Source organism: Bubalus bubalis, chromosome 13, assembly GCF_019923935.1.
Source record: "Bubalus bubalis isolate 160015118507 breed Murrah chromosome 13, NDDB_SH_1, whole genome shotgun sequence".
NCBI classification, from domain to species: domain Eukaryota; kingdom Metazoa; phylum Chordata; class Mammalia; order Artiodactyla; family Bovidae; genus Bubalus; species Bubalus bubalis.
In genome coordinates, this window is record NC_059169.1 from 60,833,373 (window position 1) to 60,849,529 (window position 16,157).

General features: G+C 40.8%; 1 protein-coding gene and 1 pseudogene across 17 annotated transcripts in view; one reads left to right on the forward strand and one right to left on the reverse strand.

The window, feature by feature from the left end:
* The window catches only part of FRY (FRY microtubule binding protein), a 428,089-nt gene that overhangs the window by 297,842 nt on the left and 114,090 nt on the right, over positions 1-16,157 (forward strand). For all 17 annotated transcript variants that reach the window (XM_044927339.2, XM_044927345.2, XM_044927344.2 and 14 more), the window contains 3 exons: positions 3,558-3,729; positions 6,385-6,517; positions 13,166-13,273. In XM_044927339.2, coding sequence (XP_044783274.1) covers positions 3,558-3,729; positions 6,385-6,517; positions 13,166-13,273 — 413 coding nt within the window. The remainder of the gene's footprint in view (positions 1-3,557; positions 3,730-6,384; positions 6,518-13,165; positions 13,274-16,157) is intronic.
* Positions 4,828-5,940, reverse strand: LOC102405571 (annotated as a pseudogene).

Here is a 16,157-nt window from a genome sequence, read left to right on the forward strand (position 1 = left end):
GGCGGAGTGGGGAAAACCAGTGTAAATTCAGGGCATTTTGGCTGAAATGAGGCCCATGACCCACTGACTAAAGAGTCTTCTCTTGCCTAGAGACAGCGGTTCCAAGCTTTTCAATGGATAAAGGATAGTCTTTTTTTTTTTTTTTTTTGACTGTGACATACAGCTTAGTTTCCCAACTAGGGATTAGACCCAGGCCCCCTGAAGTGGAAGCACAGAGTCCTAAATGCTGGACAGCCAGGGAATGCCAAGATAGTCTTTCTAATAAATGGTGCTAAACAGTTGGGCAATCATTTGCAACATAATGAACTTCAACCCATAATTTGCCCTGTCAGCAAAAATTAACTCAAATCGTAAGCCTGAATGCGAAATCCTCTATCAGAAATCTTCCAGAAGAAAACATAAAATCTTTGTGACGGTGAGTAGGCAGAAATTTCTTTGCATACAAAAATTATAAACTACAAAAGAAAAAGTTGATAAATTGACCATCATCAAAATAAAGTATGCACTTTAAAAGATGATGTTTACTGAAGCATAGAGCCAAAGACTGGGAGAAAATATTTGCAAAACATATATTGACAAACTCTTCTATCCAGAATATATATGAATAATACAGTTTTTTTGTATGGGCAAAATGAAGAGCCTCTTTACCAAAGAAGAGATACACGTGACCGGTAAACCCATGAAAAGATGTTCAACATTGTAAATCATTAGAGAAATGCAAGTTAAAACGAAAGTGAGATGTGCTGAGAAGAGTACAGAGCAATTGGAACTTGATACTGTTTTAGTGAGAATTCAAAATGGTACAACTACTTTAGGAAAGTTCGGTAATTTCTTATAAGTTTAAACATACACTTGGCATTTGATCCAGCAGCTCCATTCCAAGGTATTTATCCAAGAGAAATTAAAACCTATGTCCATAAAGGTTTGTATGAATATTTATAGGAGCTTTATTCATGATGACTAAAAACAGGAAAGCCACTGCTGTTCAACAGCTGGTGGGTGTCTAAAGAAATTACGAATCATCAATACAATGGAGTACTATTCAGCCACAAAAAGGAGCAAACTATCGATATTGCAGCAGCACCTCAAAAGCATTACACTAAGCGAAATAAGCAAGACACAGAAGGTCGTGTCTGTTTGCCTCTGTTTATATCGTATTCTAAAAAAGGCAAAATTATAGACAGAAATTAGACACTGATAGTAAAGTGCTGGGGTTGGAGGAGAGGACTGATTTTAAAGATACACAGAGGAACTTTAGGGGATGATGGAAATATTTTACATCTTGACTGTGATGATGATAGTTAGCAGACTATGTTTCTCAAAATTGGAAGAACTCTAGAAAAGGAGTGCGTTTTACTACATGTGAGTTATATCTCAGTAAACTTGACTTCAGTAGGAAAACAGTGAAGATTCTTGCCTACAATATATTTGCTAGTAGGAACTTTTCCAGCATTAATTCTCACCATAGCCCGATATGATCAATAGGTATTAGTATTCTCATTCTACAGAAAGGAACCTGAGACTTGGCCCTGAGAAAGTTAAGTAATTTCTTAAGACCAGACAGATAATAGAAGGAGAGGCATGATAGAGAGCTATATAAAACATGAGAAGAAATTATTTTTGAAATTAAGTTAAAAATATACTTCTTAAACTATTCCAACTTACTTCTGTCCTGGATACTATTCAGAGGAAAGGAAAACTAAGAGAACTGGCAGCCTGGCTCATAAATTGGATAATCCACTTGCAGATAATGGCTTGAACATTTACGTCAACTCACGGTCATCCTATAGGTACTGCATGTCCTGAACTGAACATTGTATTTCCTCACCCAAATGATTGCTGTGTCTTGAAAAGAAATCCACAAGCCTAGAAAACATTTCAGAAAGAACTACTAAAATAAATGAGGGAACTAATGAATTTTAATATAGTCAATTTTTTAATTAATACTTGTTCATATTAGAAAATGGAGAGAGAATATTAGTGAAGACCATAAAAGTCATAAAATACACACTGTATTGGGTATGAATGGGCCAGAGAAATGTTTCCCACATCCTGCTTAAAATCTCCCTACTCCTTGAAGCTTGAATTAATAGTTTAAAACTAGAAGTCAGAGCTTCTCTGATGGCTCAGTGATAAAGGGTCCACCGGCCAATGCAGGGGACAGAGAGGTTCAGTCCCTGATCTGGGAAGATCTCACATATCACAGGACAGCTAAGCCCATGTGGCACAACTAGAGAGTGGCCTCCACTGGCTGTGACTACAGTCAACCTGTGTGCAGCAACAGAGACCCAGGCAGCCATAAAGAAAGCAAGCTTTAAAATAAATAAGAAAACTCGAAGTATTGCTTCATCTTATAAGTACGTGTAATCATGTACTACAGAATGGGTGATCCAGGCAAACTCAACTTGCATATTTTTTTCCCACCTACTAGTTACGTGGTCCTCAGTTTCCTCACCTGAAAAATAAGAATAATCATACCTTCCTTGCATGGCTGTTTTAAAGATGAGAGCTAATGTGCAGTTCTGGATATACTTTAAGAATTCAATAAATTGTACTTAGGTTATCAGTGTTATTACTGGTAATTATTTTCTGCATTAGGGAGTAGTCTACTTAGGGAACTTATTAATTTGATGTGGTTTGAAAATAGGAGTGTAAATGTTTACACGTGGCTGTTGAAGGAAGAACAGATGTTTTAGTACCTTCTGCCCTTTTAAGATGATTGCTGCTGGAAGCACTGCATCATCTTTTGGAGCCATTACCTGAGACTGAGGAAGATAAACTGCGTCATCTTTTAGAGCCAATATTATGCCTCACCTGCGACTGAGGAAGATAATGACCTGGCCCAGAAGGACATTTCTTCTTATAAGCTTATGTGTTATTATCAGTAACAGGTTCTATGGCTTTGAATACTTTAAATTTATTTTCAAATTCACCAGCCTTTGAGACTCCAAAGTCTACAACCTGCAGTTGAGAGCAGACAACTCTTATTTCTGTGATTCAGTTAGAACTCCGTTTGTTTGTTTGTTTGTTTTTCCATCCAGTCATTGTGAAGGAGACATGTGAATTAACATGTCTCCTTCCAGGAGATGGAAGAGACTTCTATTGACCTCAGTTTACCTTACTGAAGCAGCTCCAGAGGGTGGCCGCTTGTCCCTCTGAGGTGGATCCCCCAATGAGAATGAGTCTGCTCGTCTCTTAACGTGCCCTGCAAGTTTGGTGAAAATCTTCCCAGTTGTTTCCTTGTGATGCAGCAACAAAAGCGTCAGAAATTTAATTTTACTCTCTTCTTGTTCATTCGCTCAGTTGTGTCCGACTCTTTGCGAACCCATGGATTGCAGCACGCCAGGCTTTTCTGTCCTTCACCATCTCCTGGAGCTTGCTCCAACTCATGTCCGTTTATTCTCTCAGGTTTGGCCTAAACTCTTGTGCCTTTTTAATGACTTTCCCACTCTGATCTAGATGGCAAGCCATGCTTAACTTCTCTGAAGGACTGCTGCTCTGATTTCACGACAGTAACTGGGTCTTTCTCCTCATCATGAATGTGCTGTCTCTTACAGAGAATGAATATTGGCTTAAGGGCATTCTTGGTCATAGCCGATAGCTTGCAGCAGAAAGATGGAGAACCTCCCATGCCGGTTACTGGGGCTGTTCTCCCTTCAGGAAACACACTGAGGGTGAAGAAAACGTATCTGAGTAAGACACTAACTGAAGAGGAAGCCAAAATGATAGGTGGGTTTCAAAGATGTGTTCACGCTGGGTTTTATTAAGCCTTTAAAATGACCAATAGATATTCACCCTTAGTGAGATACACTTAAAAAATATTCATAAAAGTAGCTGATGAGACATTTCAACATTAATTGTTTTGATTCAGTCTGTGGTTTATTTTACTGCCCTTTAAACATTTTGGAGCTTCCTGTTGAACATTTGTTGTTTAAATGTTAGATTTTTATCTAAGTTTGGTCTTTTCAAACTTCTAATATTGATTATCTGCAGTTTACAGTAAATTTCTAAGATACCTGTGTCCTTTGTTTTTTCTTTTTTTTTTCAAAAACAACTTTATTCATGACACATATTAAAAAAAAACTCCCACCCCCTGGAAATGAGCTAAAAAAATAAACAAAATCCACCTCCCACCTCCCTGTTCCCACTTCCTCCCATTCCCTCCAAATAAAAAGGAAAAAAAAAGGCAAAGAAAAACAAACAAACAAAAAAAAACTGAAAAACGAAAAACACCCCAAAACCCCCCAAAACAAGGTAGTGCATTCCCCAAGGGGAAGGGGAATTTACACTGGAGCCGCTGGGAGCGGAAAGGAGATCTTCCGGCTACAGAAACCTGCAAAGAAAGACTCAAAACAGAAAAAGAAACACAAAAGGAAACAAAATAGACCACCAGGCAATCTGGAGGGGCAGGGAGCCAGAAAAGAGGGGCAGGGTGGGTGGTAGACCTGGCAGGACAGGAGCAGGCAGGAGGGGACTGTGAAAGTGAGGAAGATGGAGGGAAGGTAACAAATAGAACAGTTTGGTGTCCTTCCAGAGCCCTGGGTAAAAAAACCCCTCCTACCACCCATGCCCACCTACCCTTGAGCAGCCCCCAAGGGGGCAAAGGGAAACAGGGAAAGAGGGGAGCAGCTTGCGCGATTGAGACGTGTCCATGACGAATCCCCAGAGTGAATGAGCAGCCCCCTGCCCCACTCCCTGGGCCTTCCCCTACTCCCCAAAGCAGGTCCCTCCTCAGCAGTTAGTTATGGGATTATCCCCCCTTCCACAGTATATCTTTTTTTTAAAAAATATTTTTTTTTTCCATCAAGGTCATCTTCTGTTTTTCTTTTCTTTTTTTTTTTTCCTTCTTTCCTCTTTTTTTCCTCTCTCTCCTCCTAATACACACTTTTTTTTCAGTAAGGGGAATACCATGATGTCGCTCTAGCCCGGCCCCTGTAGACGCGACCCCAGGGCCTGCTGTTAAAACCACTGTAGAATCCAGAGCGGGAACTGTTGTAGTTGGTGGTTCGGGCACGGTATCGGGCTCGTGGGAAGCCTTAGTCTGTTGTGCTGATGCCTGGTCTGTTGGTTCGTTTAGGGATCACCTTGATCTGTCTTCCTCTAAATAAGGATTCATCTAAGGCCAGGGAAGTCCTCACTGACTCTTTGTCTGAGAACTCTATATGCAAACCCTTTCGGATGGCCACTAAATTTGTCACAGAGTATAGTAATGCGGCTGACTGAACCACAGCCATGAAAGTGTGCTTCTAGCTCTTCTGCTGTTGCACCATAGTCCACATTGCCAACATAGATGGAACGGGCATCAGCCTCCATCTTCTCCTCAATGGATATGATCACTGGGCCAGCATTGCCCGGAGGTGGACTCATATTCATCTGCTTCTCTACCTCGTTCTGTAGCTCCTTTAGCTTCTCAGCTTCTTCCTCCATCTCCCTAACTCGAGCTTTGATCGCTTCCAGCTCCGGGTCCTCAATGGCGCCGTCCCCCGGGTCACCCTCGACCAGTCCCGACTCCTCCTCCTCCTCCTGGTTGCCGGGGGCTCCCGAGCCAGGCCCAGGGCCCGGAGCTCCCGGGGGAGGGGGGGCGCGGGGCCGGGGCGGCTCCTCTTCGGGCTCGGGCTCGGGCTCGCTCGGGCTCCAGCAGCAGCTCCTCAGGCTCCAGTTCCTCCTATCTGTGTCCTTTGGTAGATAATCCTGTTTACAAAGCAACCATAAAAATACATTCACTTATTCATTCCCGCATCCATTTTTACAATTCCCTTTTTTTCCCAATAAAATTAGTTTAATCTGTGTTTTAAACATGCCAAACCCCATATCTGCCAGGGTATATTTTGGGTTTAGCCTACATAAGATTATTTTCTTTTTAATTTAACTATCTTAACCCAAAGAGATAACTTTTTGCATTTGTTTCCTTTTTTACTGAATTTATGAATTTACAAACATGCTTCAAACTTGTTAAGACAGTTCCTTGATTCCAAAGACCTGGAGGAAACATATGAGGAAACTTTATTCTTTAAAGTTTAAAGTTTCTAAGCAGAAACATGAAAATTCCAGCATGGAACTTTATTTCCTTTTTTATTTTAACTCTTCTGGAAAATATTTGCCTTTGAAGAATTAGATTTCCTATGTGTTAAATTTAAATGATTCTTTGGGTAACACCCACTACATGAGGGTGCTATGCTAAGAATCCTGCAGATAAGAGATTAGAATTAGAATTAAACTCTGCTAAATAGGCTGGTCTAATTAGCAGAATTAGACTCTTCTCCAAGAACTCATTGAGTCACAGAAAGTCTTCAATAAAAAATACATCACCAAGGATAAATAAACTGGGCATTTCACTCTTTGATAGGTTTAGTCAAATATGTGACTCTAATGCATATTTTTCAGGCATGTCATTATATTACTCTCAAGTACGAAAAGCTGTGGACAACATTTTAAGGCACCTTGATAAAGAAGTAGGAAGGTGTATGATGCTGACTAATGTCCAGATGTTAAACAAAGAACCCGAAGACATGATCACGTGAGTATAAATGAGGACTAAGTTTTCAATGAAGGATTAATGAAACAAAAGACACCAGAGAGATCTTTCTCCTTTAATTTGTATATTGTTCTCATCTTATTAGAGTCAGCTCTAAGAAGTGTTGTTATTCAGTGGTTAAGTCGTGTCTGACTCTGCCACCCTGTAAGCTGAAGCACTCCAGGCTTCCCTGTCCTTCACTATCTCCTGGAGTTGGCTCATATTCATGTCATTTCAGTGGGTAATGTCATCCAACCATCTCATCCTCGGCCACCCTCTTCCTTTTGCCTTTAACCTTTCCCAGCATCAGAGTCTTTTCCAGTGAGTCAGCTCTTCGAATCAGGTGGCCAGAGTATTGGAGCTTCAACTTCAGCATCAATCCTTCCAAGGAATATATGAATATTCAGGGTTGATTTCCTTTAAAGAAGTGTTAGGGATATTAAAAACATAGTTTGATAATATTTGGCTAACTGTAAAAGTAAAGTCAAACCCAAGATTGATCTTTTTTAGCTGTGTTTCAAGTATCATTAGGCCAATAAGTTAGAAAATTGGCCCAAGACTTTTTCTGGTCCACAGTTTTCAGAAGTGATGTTTTGCTCCCAAGCCCATGTGCTAGAGCAACACCACCAGTTTACATCATACCATCTTTAAGAATCACAAGTTCACTTGTTTCTAGTGAGTATTCCTGAAATGTGAGAGTTAAACCTGGGAAAGACTAGAGATCTCTTCAAGAAAATTAGAGATACCAAGGGAACATTTCATGCAAAGATGGGCTCGGTAAGGACAGAAATGGTATGGACCTAACAGACGCAGAAGATATTAAAAACAGATGGCAAGAATATACAGAAGAACTCTACAAAAAAGATTTTCACGACCCAGATAATTACGATGGTGTGATCACTGACCTAGAGCCAAACATCCTGGAATGTGAAGTCAAGTGGGCCTTAGAAAGCATCACTACGAACAAAGCTAGTAGAGGTGATGGAATTCCAGTTGAGCTATTTCAAATCCTGAAAGATGATGCTGTGAAAGTCCTGCACTCAATATGCCAGCAAATTTGGAAAACTCAGCAGTGGCCACAGGACTGGAAAAGGTCAGTTTTCATTCCAATCCCAAATGCCAAAGAATGGTCAAACTACCACACAGTTGCACTCATCTCACACGCTAGTAAAGTAACGCTCAAAATTCTCCAAGCCAGGCTTTAGCAATAAGTGAACTGTGAACTTCTTGATGTTCAAGCTGGTTTTAGAAAAGGCAGGGGAACCAGAGATCAAATTGCCAACATCCACTGGATCATGGAAAAAGCAAGAGAGTTCCAGAAAAACATCTGTTTCTGCTTGATTGACTGTGCCAAAGCCTTTGACTGTGTGGATCACAATAAACTGTGGAAAATTCTGAAAGAGATGGGAATACCAGACCACCTGACCTGCCTCTTGAGAAATCTGTATGCAGGTCAGGAAGCAACAGTGAGAACTGGACATGGAACAACAGACTGGTTCCAAATAGGAAAAGGAGTATGTCAAGGCTATATACTGTCACCCTGCTTATTTAACTTATATGCAGAGTACATCATGAGAAACGCTGGGCTGGAAGAAGCACAAGCTGGAATCAAGATTTCTGGGAGAAATATCAATAACCTCAGATATGCAGATGACACCACCCTTATGGCAGAAAGTGAAGAGGAACTCAAAAGCCTCTTGATGAAAGTGAAAGTGGAGAGTGAAAAAGTTGGCTTAAAGCTCAACATTGAGAAAACGAAGATCATGGCATCCGGTCCCATCACTTCATGGGAAATAGATGGGGAAACAGTGGAAACAGTGTCAGACTTTATTTTTCGGGGCTCCAAAATCACTGCAGATGGTGACTGCAGCCATGAAATTAAAAGACGCTTACTCCTTTGGAAGGAAAGTTATGACCAACCTAGATAGCATATTGAAAAGCAGAGATATTACTTTGCCAACAAAGGTCCGTCTCGTCAAGTCTATGGTTTTTCCTGTGGTCATGTATGGATGTGAGAGTTGGACTGTGAAGAAGGCTGAGTGCCGAAGAATTGATGCTTTTGAACTGTGGTGTTGGAGAAGACTCTTGAGAGAGTCCCTTGGACTGCAAGGAGATCCAACCAGTCCATTCTGAAGGAGATCACCCCTGGAATTTCTTTGGAAGGAGTGATGCTAAAGCTGAAACTCCAGTACTTTGGCCACCTCACGGGAAGAGTTGACTCATTGGAAAAGACCCTGATGCTGGGAAGGATTGGGGGCAGAAGGAGAAGGGGACGACAGAGGATGAGATGGCTGGATGGCATCACTGACTCGATGGACGTGAGTCTGAGTGAACTCCGGGAGTTGGTGATGGACAGGAAGGCCTGGCATGCTGTGGTTCATGGGGTCTCAAGGAGTCAGACACAACTGAGCGACTGAACTGAACTGAATATTCTCTATGTAACCGTGTCATAGAAATACTGGATTTTGAGAATGTATTTGTAGCTTAAAGTGTAGAAATCAGATGTTCTTAGCCAAAATTTGAGATCTAGATTTGTAATTAGTGCTCTTCATTAGAAACTCATACAATTTGTATTTGCTACTTTTGATTGCTTATGGCAGGAACATGGATTTGGCTGTGACTTTTCATTTTAAGAAAGTTTGGACTTTCTTGAACTGTAAATTATATCTGGCACCTGTGTCATAAATTTCCAAAAATATAATTAGAAAAATTTTCTTTGTCACTTAGCATGTGTGCTCAGTCGTGTCCAAATTTTTGCGACCCCATGGACTGTAGCCTGCCAAGCTCCTCTGTCCATGACTTCTCCAGGCAAGAATACTGGAGTGGGTTGCCATTTCTTACTCCAAGGGAACTTCCCGACCCAAAGATCAAACTCTCATCTCCTGCGGCTTCCATGTTGGCAGGCTGATTCTTAGCATATCCAGTTCTAAGTATCACCTTTAGCAGGAAGGTTGTTACCTGTGTAAGAAAGTTCATATTATTGGTGTGTATTAACATTAGTATGTTAAAAGCAAAGTACAGTGAAACAAAACATGATAAAATAAAGTTAAAAATACAGAATTATTTTTAATGCATATTTAGCAGTATGGCAAGTTAAAATGAAAACCTCATCTTTAGAGCTCCACTTAAAATCTCCAGCCCTTCCTTTATTAAGGATGATTTATTCCAGAGTTTCCCAATGTCAACACAAATATATTTTTTTAATAAAAATGGGTTATACAACGTATATTTTCCTACAGCTTGCCAATCATTTGATTGAAATGATATGAAGTGCATGTTGCTATAGACATTTCAGCCAAAATGATAGCAGAAGTGATAGTGACCAAAGTTAATAACAGTGACTATCTTGTCTACAGCTCTAGTACTTATCTCACAAATTGCCAGATTGTCCATAAACCTTTAACTTCCTTATTATGCACTCTATGAGTATGTTTAAGCAATTTTCAATCAATAATGTAGAAGATACAAGAAGTGCTTTTAAAACTTCCTCCATATAGTCATTTCCTTTGAAAACAGTCAAGAAATGAAAGATGTTTAAAAGAAAACTATGAGGGACTTCCCTGGCCTTTCAGTGGTTATGACTCCACACTTCCACTGCTAGGGACATGAGTTTCATCCCTGGTTGGGAAGCTTGAGATCCTGCAAGTCATGTGGTGCGGCCAAAACAATAATAATAAATAAAGGAAAACTATGTTTGTAATGCAGAGGTCATAGAACAGGTCAGGACTAAAACATATTCAAAACCTTAAAAGGGTACAGGTTTAAATGTAAGTGTAAACATTTCATTTGTATTTTAGTAATACCTCAAACCTTTTCTAAGGTGATTCTTTACTTTTTCCTAGTCAACCATCTTAAGACCCTCAAACTGGGCTAGAAAGAGTTTTTGTGCTAGGTTTTAAAGCAGACCCTTGAGTGGAAAATATTTCATGGCTGCATTTCTAAAAAACAAGGAGAAACATTAGAGAATCATATAAGCATTTAGGGAAAGAGAGTTGAGGTCCACACCATGCTAATGGAAATGGTTATTGGAGTTTGTATTTGAGGTTGGTCCAGGCCTTGTGTAGGGTGTGAACTTGAACATGAAGCATTCTGTGTTGCTTTGTTTCCATTTCTCATCCCTCTTGTGCTTTATGCTGGCAAAAATGGTAATAATTGTAAATATAATAATATGATTGTTAATAATAATTATATAATGTCTATTAATAAATACTGTGTTATTTGGGGCTTCCCAGGTGGCACCGGTGGTAAAGAACCCACCTGCCAATGCAGGGCATACAAGAGACACAGGTTTGATCCCCAGGTTGGGAGGATCCCCCTGGAGTAGGAAATGGCAACCCACTCCAGTATTCTTGCCTGGAGAGTCCCACGGACAGAGGAGCCTGGCGGGCTACAATCCATGGGGCCACAAAGGGTCAGACAGGACTGGGTGCACACACACGTCATTTGGGGGACTCATACACTTCCTATAAAAGCCGAGGGAGTGAGGACTGCAGTAAAAGGAAACCAGGCACCATTGAGAGTTTCTAATCTGGGCTTGCTTTATCAGCTGGGAATTCTGTCTGGCAGAATTTGTCATACACTTCAGGCCAGGCAGGGTCAGGCTGTTTTCCGACAGATAGGAAAGTAATCCCAGGTGTTTAAAACATCTGGAGAGCACGTCAGGAGAGCTATTGAAATGACTCTGTGTGTCACACATGAGCACTCACATCAGTCACCAGGCTCTAACTCTGGCCGTCACAGGTATCATTTGCAGTCTGCTCCTTCCTTCAGTTGATTGGAGGCCACTGTACAGAGTCTGTGTACATCCCCTGCAAAATGACCATGGAAAATGAGAGAAAATAATCTTTACAACTTCCCACAAAAACAAAGTATTTTAGAAATGACAGATGTCTCATTTTTTGCATAAACAGTTTTGTATTCATTCCTAACAAAGTTACAAACACATGCTAAAAAGTAGTCACAGAGCAAAATTGCTGTCCGATTATCCTCTTTAGCTTACAGAGAGCATGGATTCTGCTTGTTACATTTCTATTCCGACACAGAATAGAATATGCTGTTCCGACACAGAATAGAATATGCTGTTCCAGGAAGAAATTGCTTCTGTGCCACTTTATATTTTCATTATTGTGTCCTCAGTTCAGTTCAGTTCAGTCGCTCAGTCGTGTCCGACTCTTTGCGACCCCATGAATCACAGCACGCCAGGCCTCCCTGTCCATCACCATCTCCCGGAGTTCACTCAAACTCATGTCCATCGAGTCGGTGATGCCATCCAGCCATCTCATCCTCTGTCGTCCCCTTTTCCTCCTGCCCCCAATCCCTAGGACTGTGTAAATTTGGTGCCGATTCTACATTTATTCTCAGAGGAGTAAATCAGAATTTAAATATGCTGTTTTATTTTATCACTTAAGTTATTTCAAAGATTTGATGTGTAATTTAGTTTTCCCATAAAGGTTATTGATAAAATATATGGTTAAGAATCAGTTACCTACTTAAACTAGTAAAAATTGAAGTAATTTATCACCAAATTTATGTTTTCCCTTCACATTTTACAGCAGAATATAGAAGGCATTGTTGTTTGTTTAGTCACACAATTGTGTCTGACTCTTTTGTGACCCCGTAGACTGTAGCTCACCAGTCTCCTCAGTCCATGGGATTCTCCAGGCAAGAATACTGGAGTGGGTTGCCATTTCCTTCTCCAGGAATCTTCCCAACCCATGGCTCGAACCTGAGTCTCTTGCATGTCCTGCATTGGCAGGCAGGTTCTTTACTGCTGAGCCACCAGGGAAGCCCCATAGAAAACATTAATTAGCTTAGAAAGAGGAAATCTCCATAGAGGTCAGGACCATTGGTATAATTTTAAAAAACAGAAATGGGTGCACAATTATATACATTTCAGGATTTTACTTGACAATATGAAAGACTTATTTTTTGGATGTACTAAAAAAAAAAGTGAAAACCAGCAGTGGGGACTCTAAGAGAAGAAGCATAACTCATTAGAAAGAAAAGCTTTCGGATTTTGTGTTTGTTAGAGGCACCATTTCTTGTATATATTAAAATCCTATTCTTCAATGCTGAATGTAGGAATGACTACAATACATTTATTCCATGCTGGTGCATTTAGGCATTTTAGTAAATTCAGTATCTTTATGGCAGCCCACAGGGACCAAACCTACAGAAAGCCACTGACTGCTTCTGCTACTGACATTTTCCTCTTCAGATATTTATCTCTGTCCAACATTTACATGTTCGTAAGTTCTCTTAGAACTGGCCAAGCTATAAAGGGCATAAATATTAAGAATAACATGGAATTTTAATTGTAATGCTTTTTTAAAGCTAGCTGATGTTTGCTAAAACAAAAAATTTTAATTAAAAATGTATTATTGAGAACTCACAAACTAAATAAGTATAAAAGGAATTTTTAAAATTAAACTATCAAAGGATAGCTTTTGTGAGTTTCTATCATTTATACTTTTGAGGCTGTTAAAGCTTAAAAGCACTAAAATAGTTTTGTTTTTAAAAAATAATATGGAGCAGACACCAGGCGGTGATTCAGAAGGCCTTGATTCTAGTCTTTGTTTACATATTTGACCAATTTTTAAAAATGTTTTCACAACCTTTGACTTATGTTTAAACTTTGTCTTCACATTCCAGGGGTGAGAGAAAGCCAAAAATAGATCTTTTCAGGACCTGTGTTGCTGCTATTCCTCGACTGCTTCCTGATGGGATGTCAAAACTTGAACTTATTGACCTGCTGGCGAGGTAGGTGAGGACTGTGGTGGGCATTTTTTGACCAAACTCAATTTTAACCCTTTGTCATGATTCCTAAAAGAATGGTCATTAAAAAAATGGACATTTGTTAATTCTCAGTACAGTCTAGAATGCCCAGGAAGAGTAAAGAAATGGTTTTGGTTTCAGTTTTTTTTTTAACTCCCATGCTCAAGAGGTTTAAAATTTAATATAGAATCAAAGACATAAGCACATAAGGTAAGTAGTAATCTAAAGCCTGAACTTCTGCAAATTAATGGCACACAAAATATGTGATACCTGAAATCAGAGGGTAGGAGGATTACCGTGGTCTGGGGATAGCAGAAGGTGACTCCTGGAAGATGGTGGAACTTGAGCTGCCCTTGAAGGAAAGACAGAATCAGAAATGCAGGAGTGACATGAGGACAAGGACAGAGGCGGGACCAGGACATGAGATGAGTCTGTTCAGGATAAAGTTCGTTCAGGGTCTGATTCTCAATCTGAGACCCACACCCCTGGAGGGCCAAGAAACAGGGATCCCAAGCTAAGTTTTATACTATAGAAAGCTTCCAAAATCCATATATTTATCCCCCACCATCCTCCATAAGAATGCACAGTCCAGCTTGAACCTCAGGTTAATTTGCTTTGAATGAAATGATATTATTGTAGTTAAGTAAGCTAGATTTTTCTCATGTTGATCTGAAGTTCTGGTTGACAGTTATGCATGTCTTTAACTTAAAAATCATAAGTGACTTAAACCTGAATACATTTGAAAGACCGAATCATTAGAAATGGGGTTCGTGGAAAGGGTGGAAGAAGGAAGAACAAAAGTCATCATGATTTGAAAAAGAGAAGAAAAAGGAGTTTGGAAACCCCATGATAAAAAGAAATAGAAATGACTGGAGAGGCATAATTTCAACTAATCTTTACTACTAGCTGAGGTGTTTGGACTTGTGGAGAATAACATGATAAAAGAAAGTATCATTTCTGGCTGATTAATCTGATAATGGTGGGAAGCCCAGAGAGGGATAACAGATATTGATGCTGATTGGATTAAAGATGTATTATGCATAACCTTATTTATCCATGGGACTTCCCTGGTGGCTCAGATGGTAAACAATCTGCCTACAATGTGGGAGACCCAGGCTCTATCCCTGGGTTGGGAAGAACCCCTGGACAAGGGAATGGCAACCCACTCCAGTATGCTTGCCTGGGAAATCCCATGGACAGAGGAGCCTGGCGGGCTATAGTTCCATAGGGTTGCAAAGAGTGAAACACGACCGAGCAACTAAGCACTTACGCACAGAGGGTGGATTCCCAATGAATGATAAACATGGTTATTTGGAGATGGGAGGACCCAAGGAAGAAAGAGACCAAGATACTCTAAAGGACCATCCAGGCTAATATGGAGTCTCCCAGAGTGATGGCAAAGACATTAAAGAAAAGCTGTGAGACAAGTGCCAAAGTCACCCCAAAATGTAGAGGTGCAGCCTGCCCATTTGCCATAGACAGCAGTGGGGAGGGTGGTGTGACCAGAAGACCAGTGTTAATATTTCCACAGAGGAGAGGCGCTGAGTGAGAGGGCCTCAGGGGCAGTGTGGAATCAGGGGACAAAAGACCGCTCTCCGTGGCCACTCAGGTACAACTGAACCTGTGTCTGACTCTTTGTGACCCCGTGGGCTGTAGCCCGCCAGGCTCCTCTGTCCCTGGAATTTTCCAGGCAAGAGAATGAGGGGCCAGCATCTTGAAAGTTGTGGGGGAGGTGCCCCCAAATGGGAACAATACTGATTCCCTTGGGAAATCTTGAATTTTGCTTCTCTGCTTTGCCATTTGACTAGCCATATGATCTAGACGAAGTATTTAACCCCTCAGCCTGTCTTTTTTCACAAGCCTGTTGAGAGGGCTGAAAGACAGACGACCTGGCAGCACTTGGTTCATCTGAAAGAAAATGTCAACAGGAAAAAGACAGTTATCAGTTAAACTGAAGTAGAAGCAAAGTTCACTTATTTCAGTGACTTTCTAATTGGTGATGATTATGTAACTAAGCCCTTTGAAATGCTAAGTTTTTAAATGTCTTGCAGCCTTTTGGTAACATCTCTAGTGCTCTTCTGCTGTAAATCTGAGTGGGAGAGTCTTACCTCTGGAATCACCTTGATAGCGTCCAGTGACGCCTGGGTCTGCAGACCCTCCGTGCCTGGCATGTCAGGAGGGAATTCTGTCAGACGTGGTTGGAATGGCAATGCTATTTATAGTGTATCGTGTTTATTATTGTGTACATTCTTACAGAGCCCAAAGCAATGGGTCCTGTTTTTATGAGGGGAAAGAACAAATAAATATTCTTGAGAGTTCAAGTCTCGGGGTGAAGTCGAGAAGATGACTGGACTTATATGGGAAGCCTGTGAAGAGGCCTTTTTCATAAGCTTCAAAAGAAGCTGCAGGCTGTTCTCTCAGGGGAAGGATAACTCAGAGAGCTGGCCCTCACACTGGGTCCATTGACCTATGAGAAAACGATCCCCTTCAGCTCTCAAGAAGGTCGCAGGATAGGAGTGAAGGAGCTGAAGAGCAGTAAATGTGGGTTCCAAGCCTTCACTCACTTTATTCCCCTACAGTCCAGTCACATTTCGATTCAGTTGACTTCTGACACGGTCTCATCAGACGGGTGTGAGCCCTTTTATTTCAGACAGTCTCTTGGTCATATCCATGGTACATTTTTACTGGAGAAAAACTTGGTTTGCTTCATAATCGGCAAACCAACTTTCATGCAGGCTCTGCTGCCCCTCACAGCTCAGTTCCCTGAATGAGTGTCGACTGAAAATATATATATACTGATACAGGATGAAAGTTGTGTTAGGTTTTATTGGGGGCAAAGTAGCCCGGGAGACAGCATTTCAGACAGCTC